The sequence below is a fragment of the Dermacentor andersoni genome, chromosome 2, assembly GCF_023375885.2.
Source record: "Dermacentor andersoni chromosome 2, qqDerAnde1_hic_scaffold, whole genome shotgun sequence".
Lineage (NCBI taxonomy): Eukaryota > Metazoa > Arthropoda > Arachnida > Ixodida > Ixodidae > Dermacentor > Dermacentor andersoni.
The window spans coordinates 193,968,795-193,985,654 of record NC_092815.1 but is presented as its reverse complement, the minus strand read 5'-3'; the positions used below and the strand labels follow the sequence as shown (position 1 = coordinate 193,985,654).

Sequence of the window (16,860 nt, the reverse complement as noted above, 5' to 3'; positions counted from 1 at the left end):
AGCGAATACGATTCACTATTCTACTGCGATATCCGCAGCCTCCAATCAAAGACCTTGTCATCGGTACCGCTAAAACAGTCATGAATACCATTTAATTGCATAACTGATATGGTCGAGTCACTGGTGATCACAAGTGAAATACAATGCGCAGTTTGGGGTTCTTGGTGTTTTGCGCAACATAACGTCATATACATCCAATGAAATACGATGAAACGAGTGACTCACTATGCCTACTATAAACTCGTATACTTAAGTCACTGGTGAATATTATTCACTTATTTTACTATCCCTGAGGCAGCTTTCCCTCGTGAGTGCCGTCAGTAGTATCAATTAAGCTGTAGCACGATGAACACTTTTGCGTTGCCACTGCCAACTGATACCGCCGAGTCTTTAGTCATCACTAGTGATGCGCTGACTGCGATGTTCTCGAATTTTCATGCAGAATAGTGTCATAGATATGAAATGGAATGTAATTCAGATGGGTATTCACTAACTATAATTTGATAACTATAGGAAATACTAAGATTGATTCACTCACTCTAGTGATGAAGAATCACTTTGTGTAGTTTGATGGTCACAGCCATCATTCATGCATGCCGTGAATGGTATAAATGAAAGTGTCAATAAATGAGAGTTTTAATCAGTCAGCATTGCTAATTGACATCGCAGAGCCATCAATGATCACAGCGATAAGTTCTGTTCGGTGTTCTTGCACTTTTATGCCGCATAGCGTCATGCATGTCAAATGGTAAGTAATTTAAACGATGATTCAAGATTAATAACTTGGAGATGATAAGAATTCGTCACTAGTAATCACGAATCACTTTGTTTGTTATGACAGCGGTAGCCACCATTCATTCATTTTGCCACAGGTATTGAATGTGTTTCCCTAATTACTTTCCTCTGAGATTGCTGATGTGATCGAATTACTGGGGGTCAATGGTGACTACGTTCACTTTAATTTTCTCGACTACTCATAAATCATAGCTTCATGGACATAAAATGAAAAGTTGCTCAAAAGTTGATTAAGCTATGACAATTATGAAATGAGAAGTTTGAGCCAGTAGTAAATATCAATAATTTTTTACCATTACAGCGTCTACTTGTACGCGCTGCAATTGAGTAAAGTTTCAATAAACCAGCAATAATTTGAAGAATATAAAGAACATCAGCGAGTCATTAGCAATAAATAGTGATTTTGCACAGTTCTGTTTGCCGGGTATATACAATTCTTCACTGTAAGGGCATCTCATGAAAGGTCGTTAGCAGCGTAATGAGATTATGCTATGTAGGATCTCATATGGTTTAGTCCCTGGAGATGACAGATAAGATCACATTTCCCGTACGTCGCACATATGTAAACTGCGGTAATACGCTATGAAGTGAACAGGACGTTCACGGTGCTTTACAATGCGTATGGTAGCTGTGATGCGTACAGAACGTTTTCGCAGGTCTGATATGTTCAGAGAAAGGCGGCCCATTTGACGGTTTGCTTTTCTAACAAATTTGTTGAAAAGGCGAATGATGTGAACGAGTAAAAAGGGCGGCAACAAACGATGAAACGCCCAAAACGACTGGAATGGACACATAATTGCTCAAGATGCAATCGGCAAGAATGGCTTTACAATAATTAAAAAAAAAAGCATCACGCCTCCTGAGAAGCAAGCATACCTGCATGCACTACAATTTGTGTTTTGTTTTCCTTCACTTAAAGAGGGCCGTACTAATAACAGGGTAAATGATAAATGCAGAGAACGGTGGCATTTGTTTTGCTTTGACATGTTTCTGTGTACATTATTCCTTTCAGGGAGAGCTTAATTTGTATATATGGGCTTGCTTATCGTCATCTTTCTCAGTCATTGCTTGTGGACATTAGTGAGGTCCATCGTAGGGGATGCTCTCATCTTGCCAATATTCCTGTATAATTCTGTTCACTGTCTGCGTCCGCTGGATGCGTGCTTGTGAAGCAAAGACTAGGCGTTCCTGAGCTTCATCAATGGCTGACAAAAGTGGCGAATCTTGAACTGCGGGAAAGCTTACTCTCGCGACCGCCATGAGCCTGCCACTTTCGTGTTTCGACATTAACAAGCCCTTCAAATGGCCACAATGAACTTAATTTTCCCGTTTGAGTATCACAGTTTTGCTTCCGGTCTTTGCCATATGCTACTGGCTAGGCAAAAGACCATCCCTATATACTATGGGCTTGCAAGAAGCTAGGTGGGTTTTGGAAAAGCTAGACTTCCGAGCATCAAAGTGCTTTGATGTCGTAGAGAAAAAGTTCAAAGTAATTTTTATTCATCAGCCTAATAATTTGTGCTAATGCGTCAAGTTGCACCAGTGAACGCAAGGAGGCGAAACGAAGCTTGACTGATATTTGTCGAATGAGTCTCGCTCAAATTTCGCAGAAGGTTCAAGATAGTGAAAGCCATTTCTTGCAGGGCGCGAGCAGACGATCAATGAAGTTGCAGTGGTCTGTGGGGTGTTACCACGATTGTCTGGATATTGTAAATGAGACACTTCGTTATATTGGTTAATAAAGACCGTAAGAGCTTGCGTCTGGGAATTATGGCAGCTTTGTACAAAACATAAATTCTTGAACTAATGTTCGAGAGGAAAGACTACCATTCTAACTAAAGCAGACGACATGCTGCCGATTCTATCAGGGGTGCAGCACTTCCATGCAGACTACAGGCAGATGACCAGCGTCAGGCGTAGTGAGATCATCGTGAGAGGCGTGCCTCAGCTTTAATGTAAAGTGAATATTTTGAAAACTTGTGTCATGGAAGCAGGCAAGGTGCGAGCTGCTGGACGACCAAGAAAGATGCCTGATGAAGAAAAGACCAAGTACGCTCGCGTTTCTGCCGTGGATCGTTCCCGCATCATTGATGCGTACCGACGAGGTGGTGACTTGAAGCAATTGGTTCAAACACTGGGAATAAATATAGACTGTGCGCTCAATCACCTCAACAGATTGCGAAACAGCCAAGAAACGTGGTGGCTTGTCAAAAAAGTTTGACCGAGATGTGGTCAATACCCTGCGTGAAATTCTAGAAAGGAATCCATCCTTCACGCTTATGCAAATCCAGATGTCTTTGACAGAGAAGTTACCCGGTACCGAAATCAGCAAGTCGACCATCGATCGGCTTCTTGATGGCCATGGTTATACACTTAAGTTAGTTACTCAGAGGCTGGTTGACCGTAACCATCCTGATGTCAAGGAAGAGCACCGCAAGTTCGCTCAATGGCTTCAAAACAAGGGTACCATAGTCATGCGGTACTACATCGACGAAATGAATTTCAACGTGTGGTGTGCAAGAAGTTTTGGCAGAGCGAAACGAGACGCCCCAGCTATTCGTCTTGCAACCAGCACAAAGGGCGCGAATATAAGTGTTTTGGCTTGCATGTCTGCAAATGGCCTTCTGCATTGGACTTTAGTGGACAAGATCCACTGGGCTGTATTCAACGAATTTCTCGATGATCTGTCCAAGAAGGTTCATCATCAGGAACCCGGCACTGAAGCTGTGTTGTTGTTTGACAACGCGCCAGCGCACCGCCATGCTGAGGAGGTTCTCTTGGCCACTACTGAGCACTCAGTGAAGCGGCTTCCACCCTACAGCCCATTCTTCAATCCAATCGAAGAAGTTTTTTCGAAGTTCAAGGCTGGTGTGAAGGCTTTTCTTGCCGAACGGCGCGACCGTCTTTTCGTGACACCACCAGGTATCTCCCAGAAACAGCATCACCGGGCACTGTTGGTTGAGGCCACGGGAGAGTCAATGCAGCACATCCTGCGAGTTGAGTGCGCTGCCTGTGACAGGCACAACTACACTTTTGTGCAAGCTGCCCTAGAGTGCCACGATATGTGAAAACTGCTCAGTGCTGCACTCAAAGGAAAGTCGACAGTCTTCCAACAAAGTGCTTTTGGTTAACATGGGATCTTAACATAACATGGGATCGGAACATTGTAGCAAGCAGTATGTTTAACCATAGAACACAATATGGTAACAGTGCCCCATCTGATCATAGCTATATCAGATATATTGTTAAAACTGGTGATGTTTTAAGTCAGTTTGACTGTGCTTCTTTTTTTCAAATTGAAACATTTAGATTGGGGCCATGCGAACGCTGAAATATTCGATTTCGAATCAAATAGTGAGAGTCCGAACAATTTCATAATCGAATATCTAGTACATTTGAACCTCGCAATAATGAAATCAGCGGATAAAGCGAAAAATTTGACTTTTGTGAGAATTTCGTTGTTGCAAAATGAGACAGCACAGATAGGTAATGCTTTGCAGAACGAAACTTTACTGTTGAAATTGTGTTAGCCTACTTTGGCAAGCCTTGCTTGAGTATAAAGAAGCGCATTGTTGACAGTATAAAGTGCACCGCATGCATCGATCAGCAGTGGCAACGCTGCCATAGAACTGTATTCTTGGTCGATTGCTTTCGGAGATGCGATCACTTTTGTGAGATCTTGCGTAATTTGGCACCAGAAACAGAGTAACAATGCTCCACGCATGCTGCAGCATTTCTACAGCGCACGCTGTCACCCGTAGACACTGACACGTCTGCTGCCAACCGCGAAAGTGATCATATCTCGCATACCTGATGGCAATTGATAGAGAGATTGTGACCCCTTCATGTAAATCTATGCCCGGCACTGAATCCATACATGATGCCTGTTTTGTGGCATCAAAATTAGTGTTCTTGAAGCAAGAGATGCGTATTCCCAGGTGATCGCTTAATCACGGCCAGATGTATAGCACTCCATGGTGTGGCTGCCATTTCAAGCATCATAAACAATTTCACGTTGGTGGGTTGTGGATTTTGTTTTGTTTTTGTTTTTGCTGCATTTTTCTATAGTGACATTTCATTATTTAGAGGTACAACATGCATTGAATTCTATTGGCATTCACCGGGCAAATTAAAATATTTTGTTTTCATGAGAATTTCATTGTCACAGGATTTTGTTATCGCTGGTTTCGACTGCATTCAATTTCTCAAATATGTGGTTTTTCTGATATTCGGTATAATTGGTGAATGACCTGGCTGTTGTCAGTGCCTTGACGCATGCAGTGTTCTCATGGTGCGCTATCGTTATCAGTACAAAGTTCGATCAGGTTGACTGGACCAATCAAAATGATTAATGGTACATGGACAGAGGGAACAACAAAAGCAATGCATGTGGAAAGCACGGAAGCATGTGTGAAGATCGGGCCAAGTAGCCACCATAGGGCACGCTGATCACATTGGATACGTGTGTTCAGTGTACAGCAGTTTGGAGCTTTCTGCCAACATGCATGCACAGAGATGAACTTGGCATGGGTTGCCTGCTGGTCAACTGTGGACTCTAATGCCGCTTCAATGGCCGTCCATCTAACGTACTGTACACGCGATCTTGAAACTGATCACTGATGAGCCACCCATAGGAAAATATTAGGAACAAGCTTTCTGCAACGGTTTGCAACCCATTAACACATCTGCTAACGCCAAATTTTTGTCACAGCCGCACCGTTGGCCGCACTGTCTAGCCTGTTAGGCCTGATTGGATCCGCATTGTTGGGTGTCGGCGACTAAATTTACGGTTGCCAAATCAGCACAGATTTTTTTACAACTCTTTCACAGCCCTCGGAAAAGTGACAACCCGTCTCGCCGATGAAAGCGAGTGCACTGATTGACTGCTATTCATGGCCGCCATCTTTGTGAAACGCCATATGGGCACACATTGGTCTCTTTTTGTAGCTTTGAGGACTACCTTTGGATTTGCATGGCAGGCTCTAAAATATTATGTGACGAGCATGCTTGATGAACGTACTGACCTCTGGCTGTAGACACATTTACGCAGAAGGCAGATGAAAGTACATGTAAAAAAAAATAAGTGAGGGGAAGCCATCGCGTAAATTTGCCGTGGGCCTCCTGATCTTTGAGAACTGTTTAACGTCAGTGCCGACTTCGGTCAAACCGTGTGGCAACGATGTCTGTGCAGAGTAGTGCCAAATCGGGTGACGTGCATTCCTTGCTTTTGTCTATAACTCAGATAGGCCTTAAGGAGCTGATGATAGCACACTGAAACCACTTACCATTGAGATGGAAACACCCTTGCGTTTTCTGCACGAAAACTGGAAAGCAAAACTTTCTAAGCAATAGAAGACTACCATCAAGCACAGTATGGCCCACTATTAAACTTCAGCTTCAGAGGGAAAAAAAAAACGCTTGATTCTATTCAACAGCCATTCTATTGATAAAAAAATGTTTTCCAGACTTTCGTTTATAAACTAAGTTGCTATCAGTGCTGGAATACTATACATCTCAATTCCTAGGTATCTAAGTTACTTATATGTGGCAAGATTCTTGTTATGTAATTTGAGCAGCCTCCTGAGTATATGTAGCACTGTGCTTTTTGCACAAAATTTGTAAGCATTAAGGTTTGCGTTAAATTTTCTTGATTTGATTTGATATTTGATTTTAAGTTTACTGTTCAACATTCGCACACCCCTAGTGTTTATGTATGTCCCCTCCTTCTTTTTTTCGTGCGGCCCAGTTATAAGATTATCAGTTGTAGCTATGGAATTTTTGTGGAACTTGTGTGTTCTTATAAGTGGGTTCAACTGTACATGATGCACAGATTTATATGTACAATTGAACCTCGATATAAGAAAGTCTGTAAATTGATATCGAAATTTCGTTACATTGAAATTCAATCTTTTATGCAGATAAGTACAGTCGCCGATGGATTCTTCTTACATGTATGGTGCTGAAAAATTGTTCAAATTATTGGGCAATCACTAAAAGCAAATTTCAATGAGAAAAGAAATAATTTTGTTGAATTTGATAGTCGGCGACGAAAAATACAATTTCATGGCATGTCGGTGATATCTTCACATTGGCGGTACAAAGTGAAGCCAGCAACTACTTCATGTCCACTCTGCCCCCGCGGCTGATAGTATTGCCCACAGTGCGACTACAGTCGAACCCACTTATAATGATACCGGTTTTAACAATATATCGGTTATAACAATGAGACGCCGCTGCACCGTCAACTTTTCAATGTTGAAATAACCAGCTTACTACAATTCCCCGATGCTCCATTACCAGTTATAATGATGAAGTCTGGCTGCTGGGTGTCCAAGCTGAAAGGTAGTGAAATTCGAAATCCTTGAAAAGAAAACAAGAAAACAAGAAGTTTGAGCTGCTGCGCAATGGCCTACTGCTCCAACAGCTGCCGTGCGCTCATTTTCCAGCAATCTCCGCGCGCCTCTCTCCAGTTGCCCTTCCGCCCCTCTGAACACGAATGGACCGCGCGTACTGCGCTGCTCCCAGATTTCTCGCATGTTGCATAAAATTGGTTCTTTATTCTATGGCTGCCTCCTCATTCAGCCCAGTTCTGCAAGCAGCTTAATCGCTTGCATTCGTCTTTGTTGGTTGCGTCGAAATCGCTCCTGGCTACGTAGCTTCTCAGGCTCGTTTGACTCGCCGCCGAAACGGAAGATGGCCGATCCGCCTGCTGATCATCGGCAATGTACCACATTGGCGGTGGAAAGAAACCAACCGATGAGGTGATGGTTGCGAATGTGCTTGCATCGGATAGTGACAGTGATGATGGCAGCGATGACGCAGTAGGAAAGGCTGCCTCAACGTTGTCCTCACAGGAGACCTGGCAGATGATTCAGTCCTTCTGGGGCTTCGTTATTGCGAGGAACTTTCCGCTGCACTACGTGGAGTACCTGGATGCCTTGGAGAAGGATGTCAGCAAGCTTCGCTTAAAGCACGCAAGGCTGACGGACATACAGTTTTCTCATTCAAGCCAGTGAGAAACATGTGTCGAGATGCTTGTGGCGATCTCACCTGAGCGTTTCCTCTGGATTTCTCAAGCTGACAGGCTGCCGGGGCAACGTTCTTGCAATTTTTAAAAGGCCCCTTTTGGGGCCACCAAAGTGATGCCTCGGCGGTACTCGCATATCGCTTGCCACCCGTGACACCTCTTTGCAGTTGTTATAGCAGTGCCATTCTTTAACGCTGACAGCCACGGCTTGTTATACGCAATTGGAGCGCCCAGGAAGTAGTTAAACGAGTGAACACAATCAGCAACCAGATGGAGGAAGGTGGGAGGGGCACTGGCCTCCCCGCCATTATAGTTTTTTTACATAACCTCTGCCATGTCCCTGTTTTGATGTTTTCATGCAACCCAGTTATAACAATTATTGGTTATAACAATGGAATTTTCGTGGCACTTGTATTTTTGTTCTGTATCATGAAGAGCACCAGCTGCGGGGAGCAAATGCTCTATCTTACTCTCACTTCGATGTGTCTCCGAAACTCGAGATTATGCATTTTCCAGCACTAAATGTGTGCGGAAACAGTGTACACGATGCCATACCATCTTGGCACACCCACTTTTCGCACACGTGGCAGATAACCTCTAAAAAAGGGTGCACGGGCTTCGTATGCACTGAGCTGTGTTGACAGCCACGGCAGCACTAAAAAAGGAGACGCACACCAACCTTCCCTCCACTTTCTTCCTGCCCACCTTAGCGTGCACTTTATTTTGTTGCCGCAAGCTTTCTTTGCTGCATGCATGGTGGGTCTAGTGGTGCAGCTTTAGCTATGGGAACACTACATTTGCATTATGATATGTAAATGGGACACATTTCTTATAATAACCTCCTCTCCCTTTTCCATCTTTCTCCTCGCATTCATTGCCACAGTGCGAGAGCTAATCACAGAACTGGACCAGAAGACCTCAGCACCCAGCATCGTCAGCGTGCCGCCGCCTCCTCCGCCCCCGCCCCCACCACCGCCTGTGCCATTCAACCCACTCAGGTGAGCACTGCTGGAACCTTATTGATGCGAGTGCAAGATTGATGGTGGTGAAAACATCTTTATTTACAGGGTTGACCTCGAGTCTTATAGAAGGATAGTGCAAAGTACGGTATGTCTCATGTCAGGAAGTCTCAATTGACTTCCTGTCTGTAGGAGAGATGTGTGCGATAAAATGGATCAAAGATCCCCATATTCCCCACACATCTCATTGCTTAGTGAGCTAGTAGGGAGCTTTAGTTCAGTGTTTACAGTCTGTTTGACTCAGGCAAGGGTGTCGTATTGCCGTGCATACAAAAGCTAATGCGTGCCTGCCAGATCTCCCAAGTTTTCTGTAATGTTTACAAATTTGAGCTTATTCTACAATTTTGTGAATGTTGCGTTAAAAATATTTGTTTTTCTGCGAAAATGTTTTAAAGTGCCCTTGCACTCCAAGTTATGTATGTTATTTTTATTACACTTTTGCTAACTATAGGACTTGACGATGCCTCCAGTGCAAATGAAAGTGCTGAAGTTGGAGCATTTTAATTTGCTCCTGAAATCAGTTTCCGAATCTACTGCAGCATCATAAATCAACAACTTTCAGCAGCAGATATGAAGCAGCGGCACGTGACCTATGCTGTTCGTTTTGATTGCTTGGGCATGAAGAACGTACTGTATTGTTAATATTTATGCTATATGTACAATGATGACATTAAAAATAAAAACAGGTTTTTATGCTTTTTAAATCTGCAAAGGAGACACACGTATTGTTTTTCACTCTTTGGTTTGTTTGCAGCATCGGGACGATGCTTTTTAAGAGGGGGGTACTGACACGTGTACTTATTTTTCTCTGGTGACTGCTTTTCGCCAGCTAACAAATGTTAAACATAGTTGCTCAGCACAGGACACGCCTGCATGTATTGGAAGTTTCTCAAATATTATCGATAGTTCTATTCATTGTCTGTTGCCACCAAACCGTGTGTAAACCTACTCTATGTGTGAAGCAAATAGTAGTGTAGTACTTTCTGGAAGGAACGCAAGCAGCAGCGATTATGCTGGAGCCTTCGACAAGTCATGTATAAAAACTGATGTGCTTGACCCAATGATCAGATTTTGACGATTGCCAACTGTGCTCGCCACTATCGTTTTGCTTTGAGTGTCACTTGCTTTTGTAGGCACAGGTTTGCCCAATAAATAGTTAGTTTCATGATTCACAATTTTTTTTCTACTGCATTTGTCCCCATCACTGCAACGTAACAATATATAAATAAATTTTATTTGCAACTGACACTAGGTGTGCTGTCCAGCAGTCTACACTGAAAGGCACTTGCACGTAGCCTGTAGACATTAACGGCGTGTAAATTTAATTCCGTGTCACACACGGAATTAAAACACACAACGCGTATTTATAAAGTTTACTGTGTGTGAGAGGGCGTGTTTACAGGCATCTTAACTAGATGGCGCCACCATATCCAGTGCTGGCATGGTAGACATGTGGTGGGGAGACCTCGTTAATTCAAACCTCATTAACTTGGAAAACCGGATAATTCGGACTTGTCCTTTGCCTCTCACAGGTGTATGCATTATTTAATGACATCAAACCTTTGTTAATTCGGACATGTTTGGCTGCACGGCAATTAATTTGGACAACTCCCAGAGTGTAAGTGCCACAAGTGAGGGACGCAAAAGAGTGAAAGCAGTGCTAGCAGCCAATAGAAACAAAGCAGCGAAGTCTGCATCGTCGTAGCCATCAGCAGAAACTGTACTGTAACGACAAAAATGCAGAACGCTTCGTGTCTATTTGCGTGTCTATGCGTTTATTGCCTCACATCACACCATGTTGGCTGCACGTACCTTAGTTCAGAACTGTGCAGTCACGATGCATGATCGTGCCAATAGCGACTGCTCTTTCGTCTGCAGCGATTGTGGCTAATAGTAGCTCCGTTCTGACTCAGTGCACTGCTTGTGCAATGTTAGAAACACGGCGGAAGCTGTTGAGGGTGAAGACTGACTCTACCGCAGCTACATCAAGATGGACGGACGATCTTCTGCCGACCAGCTCATTGGTAAAGAAATAATCGGGATGTGTGCATGGCAGTGAAAAGCACGTCTACTCGGACGGAAACGTGGGTTGACCAAATGGGCCACACTGCAAAGGAAGTCAAGAGGCCTGTGGCACTGGGAGCGCTAATCAGTCACAACATTACGAGAAATGTCGCTTGTGCGCTGATATTGTGCAAAATAGAAGCAAGGGTTGCGAATTTATTCAGTAAATGAAGGTGGATTGGCGTAGCAAGCACTTATTTATTGTTTCCTCGATTCCCTCTGTAATTTCACATTCGATTAATTTGGCCATTTTTCTCGGACCTGTGAAAACCGAAACAAGGAGGCTTTCTGTAGTGCGTAGTGCAAGCTGCGTTTGATTGGAAGCAGCTTAAGTCCTCACTGGGTGAGCGAAATGCGAAAGGGTAAGCTTCTTTATGTCACCTGCTGTAATATTAAATTTACAAGTTGAATAACTTTTATTTTGTTGTGTCAATTCTCCAAACTCTGTTTGCATTCACCTCGGTATAACACAAGAAATGCGGTGTTATGCAGAATGTTGTGGGTATAGTTTGGTCATAGGGCCTCTTTAAAAATGTTGAAGCATATTTTGCCGCAAAATTGCAAAAGATACATGCAAAAAGAAAGCTATTTCCAGTGACACCTGCACTTCCCTCTTGTGGCAGCACAAGATGCCATATATGCGAAGCATAGCCTCCTGTAAATTCTTTTCAAGATGGCACCGGAGTGGTCATCCAACCTCTTTTGTTATTCTCCTCTCCTACTGCTCCGACGCTTCACAAGGGGTGCTAAAGGTAAATAATATTGTTAATAAAGTGTGTATGTACCCCATAGAACGTATGTGCTCAGGGAAAACTAAAACATAGAGTGTGCCATGGCAGTTATGCTGGTGCACGTGTGCAGAATGCTCATGGCAGTAGCGGAACGCAGAATGCTGCCCTTGCTCCTCTACACAGCCAATTGAGTAAAGTGTGAGGGTGCGCTTGCATGGTTTCTTTGTTGTCTTGCAGCCAAGCTGACTGCACGTCACTCACATCTCTGGCAGGCACACTTAGTGCATGAAATGTTGAGTGGAGCCGATCCAAATGCATGCAAAATTCAGCTATAACTGTGCACTGTTAGTACTTGTCTGTTACCAAGAGTGGTGCTAGACAGGCAGATTAGTCAATTTGTTGCTGATGTACTGTCAGGTGTTGCGGTGCCCTTACCATCTTTAAAGCATTGCTTCTGTGTGATTGAATCAGTGGGTTTCGACAATTCTATATGAGATAGCATGAGATAGCAGGTTCAGTTGCCAGCTGTAGCCACCACATTTCGATGGAGGCAGAAGGCAAAAAAGCACTTGTGCACCTAGCTTCAGGCACATTAAACGACTTCAGGTGGCCGCAATCGACCTGGAACCCTCCATTTTGGTGACCCTCATAGCCTGCTGTTTGACTTTGGGGTATAAAACCTGCCCAGTAGCCCAAACATGACCATGCGTGCTCAAGTGCATGTCGTCGTCCCTCTGTGTCCATGTCAGTATATTCTGCTGGAAACCAATTGTGATACAGTATGTGCAACCAATTAGCTCAGGTAAACACTATTCTGTAGAGGAGAATGTGTCAACAAGCTTGTTGAACTTAATAGAAAGTCACCTTTGAAGATTTTGGTATATCACCTCCCACACAAAGATCAGCAGTCGCCTAATGCTTAAGTCTGACTAGGAGAGGGAAATGATTATCATAGAGAAGCCATACAAGCAGAATTTAAGGTAACTGGTTCCTTAACTCCAGCATTACAGTCAGGAGGATCTTATATGGGGAGGGGGGGAGATAAATGGGGTTGTTTTGTAACTACATAAGATACATGAATACATAGAGCAAGCTGAGAACTGCAGGAAAACTTCAGGCACTGCTCCTTCTGCCTCCACCCCATTTCATTGTCAAGACTGGGCACCAGTGTAAAATGAACTATGCCGTATGTGGCTGTGCTTGTCACTTAGCCCATGGCTGCCGGGTGATGTGTGCCTCTTCCTTGGCCCTGCAGGTCCCTCATGGCGCTCATTGCCAGCGGCAGAAAGACAGCTGCACCAGCTGCAGCCACTGTAAAAGCAAGTGAGTCACTCGCTTGGTTTCGTTAGTCAAGAAGCTTCTGATGAGGGATAGGTTGTACACTCTTAGACAAAGTTACACCCTTTGGGTCGTATCTTGCCACACAACAATAATCGTCATCTGTCTTGTCAGCATTTCCTTCCTTTAATTCCGTGAGCCCGGTACTTCCAAGTCATGAACCGGATGCGCGTTATCAGCATGACAGAGCATTCTCGGCAAGTAAAGTAGCGAGGGCAGCGTTTTCAAGAAAGGAAACGTAAGCAAGGCGGTTGGTGATTATTGTTGTGTGGCAAATACACACCTCAAAGGGTGTACATTTGTTTAAAAGTGTAAAAGCCCAGTGGTGTAATTATGTTGCAAGAATGGATAGTCTGGCTGTCTGGCAATTACTTATTGTAATAACAGCAGAACCAAACAAAGACAATTTGTTGCACATTCCAGGACATGGGACACTTAAATTCAGTCCCATTTCCTTGAGTGCCCTTGTTTATCTTGCGCTGTCATTACTTTGAGCGTAAATGTGTGACTTACATAGCGTTAATCTGCCAGTTTAGGTCAGTTGTGGGCCATTACAGTTTAATAATGTGTGAAGTAACAACTGTTCTAGTCTGTTGGCACACTTCCCACAGTTTAAGAAGCCCTTGCACCATAGAGATCCCTCATGATCCTAACCAAGGACACAATGACAGTGCTGGTGTGCAGCACGTAAAACATTGAAAAGCCCACCTTAAACCAAGCAAGGCAAAGGATCACAGGAAGGTGGTGGCTCGATGCAGTCAACAGTGGTTAAAGCACGGGATGTTGCTGAAGCTAGACAACAGGATGAGGACAAGTCTCCTTGTCAAAATGTTGGCTCTAGAAACATGCCTTGCTGACCACTATCACCAGAGTTGTCAGCTTCAGTCATCTAAGACAGCTAGGAAGGTTTTATGCGCCTGTAGGAACCTGTTTGGTGACATGCCAGCTCTGTTAACCCTTTCGCTGTCGGACGTTTCTGGCCGTGCCGCACCCCCAGTGTCGGCTTGGTTTCAGGGAACGAGCATAACAGGGAATGAACATAGCAATTTATTTTTGATTATGATTGGTATACAAATAACATAGTCAATGCAATATGCACATTTCAGTGTTCTGCAGCTGTTGTTAGTAAACATCATCATCATCATCAGCCTGACTATAAGATCCGTTCAACATCCGAATCTGACGATGCGGAACCCTCTTCCTCTCATGCGACTTTGTCCGAGTCCGAATCCGAGCTCGGCTCGTATTCTAAATCGGAATTCAGCCACCGCTCCCATGAGCAGACGAAGGTCCCGCGCGCCGAGCCATCCGAAAGTAACCGCGCGCAGGGAGGATGCGCTTTCAGTCGCCCGCGCAATGGAGAGAAATGGGACGTTGCGTGATCAAGAAGACAGAGGGAGATGGAAAAAGGCTAAACAAAGTTCGAAGGGCTTTACGTTTACTGCTGCAAGTCGGAAGCGAGGGTGCGGCGAGAGAGCGAAAGCAGCAATCGAGTCACCCTTTTTGGAGAGGCAACGGCACATGCGCCTGAACTTGACGCGCTGTAGCAGGCACACCAACAGAAGAAAAATAAAAACCTTCAAACCAGCGGAGATTACAGAACAACCCTTGAACCCATAACCACACGCGCGCGACGCATGATCCAGCGAACGCGGAGCCACCGCACCACTCAGCAAAGAGAAAGTGGGGAGTGGCAGTCGCACCGTACTCTTCAATGCATGGACTAACACAGGTCGGAGCGAATATACGAACTTGTAGAAAGAGTCAACAGATGGCGTGGCCAATCCAGGAGCGCCTGCTTTGCGCTCAGGCGCGAAATTTTGAACGCACGATAGAGAACGTACCGGTACGTCAGTGACACCGTGGGGGCGAAGCGCGATGACGTACCGGTACGTCTGTGACAGCGAAAGGGTTAAGCCACACTGCATTCGTCTGATTCGAACCCTCTCCCCCTTGAATTAACACGCTCCCAATTTTTGCGGGTTTAAAGTAAGACAATAAAAGTGCACTTAAGTGTAACGTGCCACTGACTTATTAAAGAAAAATTTGTTATGCCCCCCATGTTCACAATAAAATATTAAAAAACGAGACATGCAGAATTTATCTTCCCAGAAGGATCTTTCTTTATGACCTTTCATAATAAAAATGATGCATCGTTGTCCCCATTTTCACTTCATTGGCCACTGATACCAAGCACACAGGGGCGGTATTCTCGAGTGATCTCTTTTAGAGATGCTACTGTCACTTTTGCAAGACTCTGCATTGGAATTGTTGAAGTATGCAGCCCTTGCACTGTGCAAAAATAGCGAACTTGGCACTGCACCAGAAACATTGGCGGCCATATACACCGGGACATCCAGTGCCAAGTCGCGTAAAGTCTCGCAAAAGTGATGGTATCTCCGAAAGTTGTTGACCGAGAATACTGCTCCAGATTGTAGTCGAGCACAAAATGAACCCACAATTTATACGAAAACGTGCTCTGTCGCCATCTTGTGGTGGCGATGACTCTAAGTCTGATAGCTTTGACAGTAGGCTTTTGCCAATGCAGGGAATGCGGTTGTGGTTTCGTATCTGATTATAACATGCAGACAATTTTCGGGACCCATTTTCACGGAAAAAAGTGTGCCTTAGATTAGGTTAAATATGACGCACCTGTAGACCTTTCCATCAGGACAAGTGAACAGCTGTTGAGCGTGAACATTAAGCACCCATGCAACCACTGTACCTAAAACTTTTGAGCAAGCGCTTTTGAGCAAGTCACAGCGGCCAAAGTGCACTATCCAAATGCCCACAGAGTTCCTGCTAAAAGGGTCTTACACCTCTGTGACACCATGGTGAGGAGGAGGAAGTCTGTACCTATTAGTATATGTGAATGGCATCTCACATAGACTCTGACACATTTCCATATGCAGAGGAAGATCAGCTGCAGGCGAAGCTGATGGAGGAGATGATTGAGCAGATCAAGAAGGGCGTTCACTTGCGGCCCACGGCACGACCTGTCCAGGAAGAGGTTGGTTCCTTTTCAGTGTGGGTCAAATGTGCCGCACTATAGGGCCTCAACAATCCATGTGTTGAAGCCCTTGTTCTATGGGATAATGTCGTTCAGAGGACGTTATTGGCATGCACAGAGAAAAATGTTGCGGCCGCTGCTGCTGCTGACCTCCAACATTGGCAGCATGTACCTGCCATGGTGGATAGACCAGAAAGCTTGCAGTAGGAGGAGGGAAAATAATGATTAAAAAAAGGAAATTCCAAGGTTATGTAAGAAATAAATGAATGGAGGAATAAGAAGCACATGTTTAGTTGAGTGGTCAGATCATGATATGAAAAACAAAGTGAACTTGAAGAAAAAGAGACAAACTGAAATTACTCTGAAAGTGCATCAGTTGTAACTCATACGGGAACTTGAACGAGACACTATCAGAGCAACAACCAGATCAGATCAGCAGTGTTATCGTGTTATGGAGGAAATTGCATACGGCAGGAAGCGTGGCACACGTTGAAGGATGAATTACCCAGATCACTACAAGGAAGTGTTATCTGGTGGTTAACTTGACTAGATTCGTTAAGCAGTCAGGAAGGCATCAGTGACGATGGCAGAAGGAAGAACTGGACCTGCCAAATGTAGGAAGAAATGGCAATGACAGCAGTTTACCATTCCAGAGAGAAAGGTGATGATGGGTTATTCTTAACAGCATCACAATGAATTAGGATGGAGATAGACACAGGAACGACAAGAATGAGGCACATTTCAGTGTCTATCTCCATCGCAGTTTATCACATTGTTATTGAGGACGAACCATTACCAACTTGCCCACTTCGCTATTCTCCTAAGTGTAATGATGGCAATAATTTGAGGAGGACAAGCAGGCACTTCAGTAGTGTC

General features: G+C 44.3%; 1 protein-coding gene across 2 annotated transcripts in view; it reads left to right on the top strand.

Moving 5' to 3' along the window:
- The window catches only part of LOC126540275 (shootin-1), a 77,194-nt gene that overhangs the window by 43,918 nt on the left and 16,416 nt on the right, over positions 1 to 16,860 (top strand). For both annotated transcript variants that reach the window (XM_050187081.3, XM_050187083.3), the window contains exons 11-13: positions 8,706 to 8,820; positions 12,892 to 12,959; positions 15,887 to 15,984. In XM_050187081.3, coding sequence (XP_050043038.1) covers positions 8,706 to 8,820; positions 12,892 to 12,959; positions 15,887 to 15,984 — 281 coding nt within the window. The remainder of the gene's footprint in view (positions 1 to 8,705; positions 8,821 to 12,891; positions 12,960 to 15,886; positions 15,985 to 16,860) is intronic.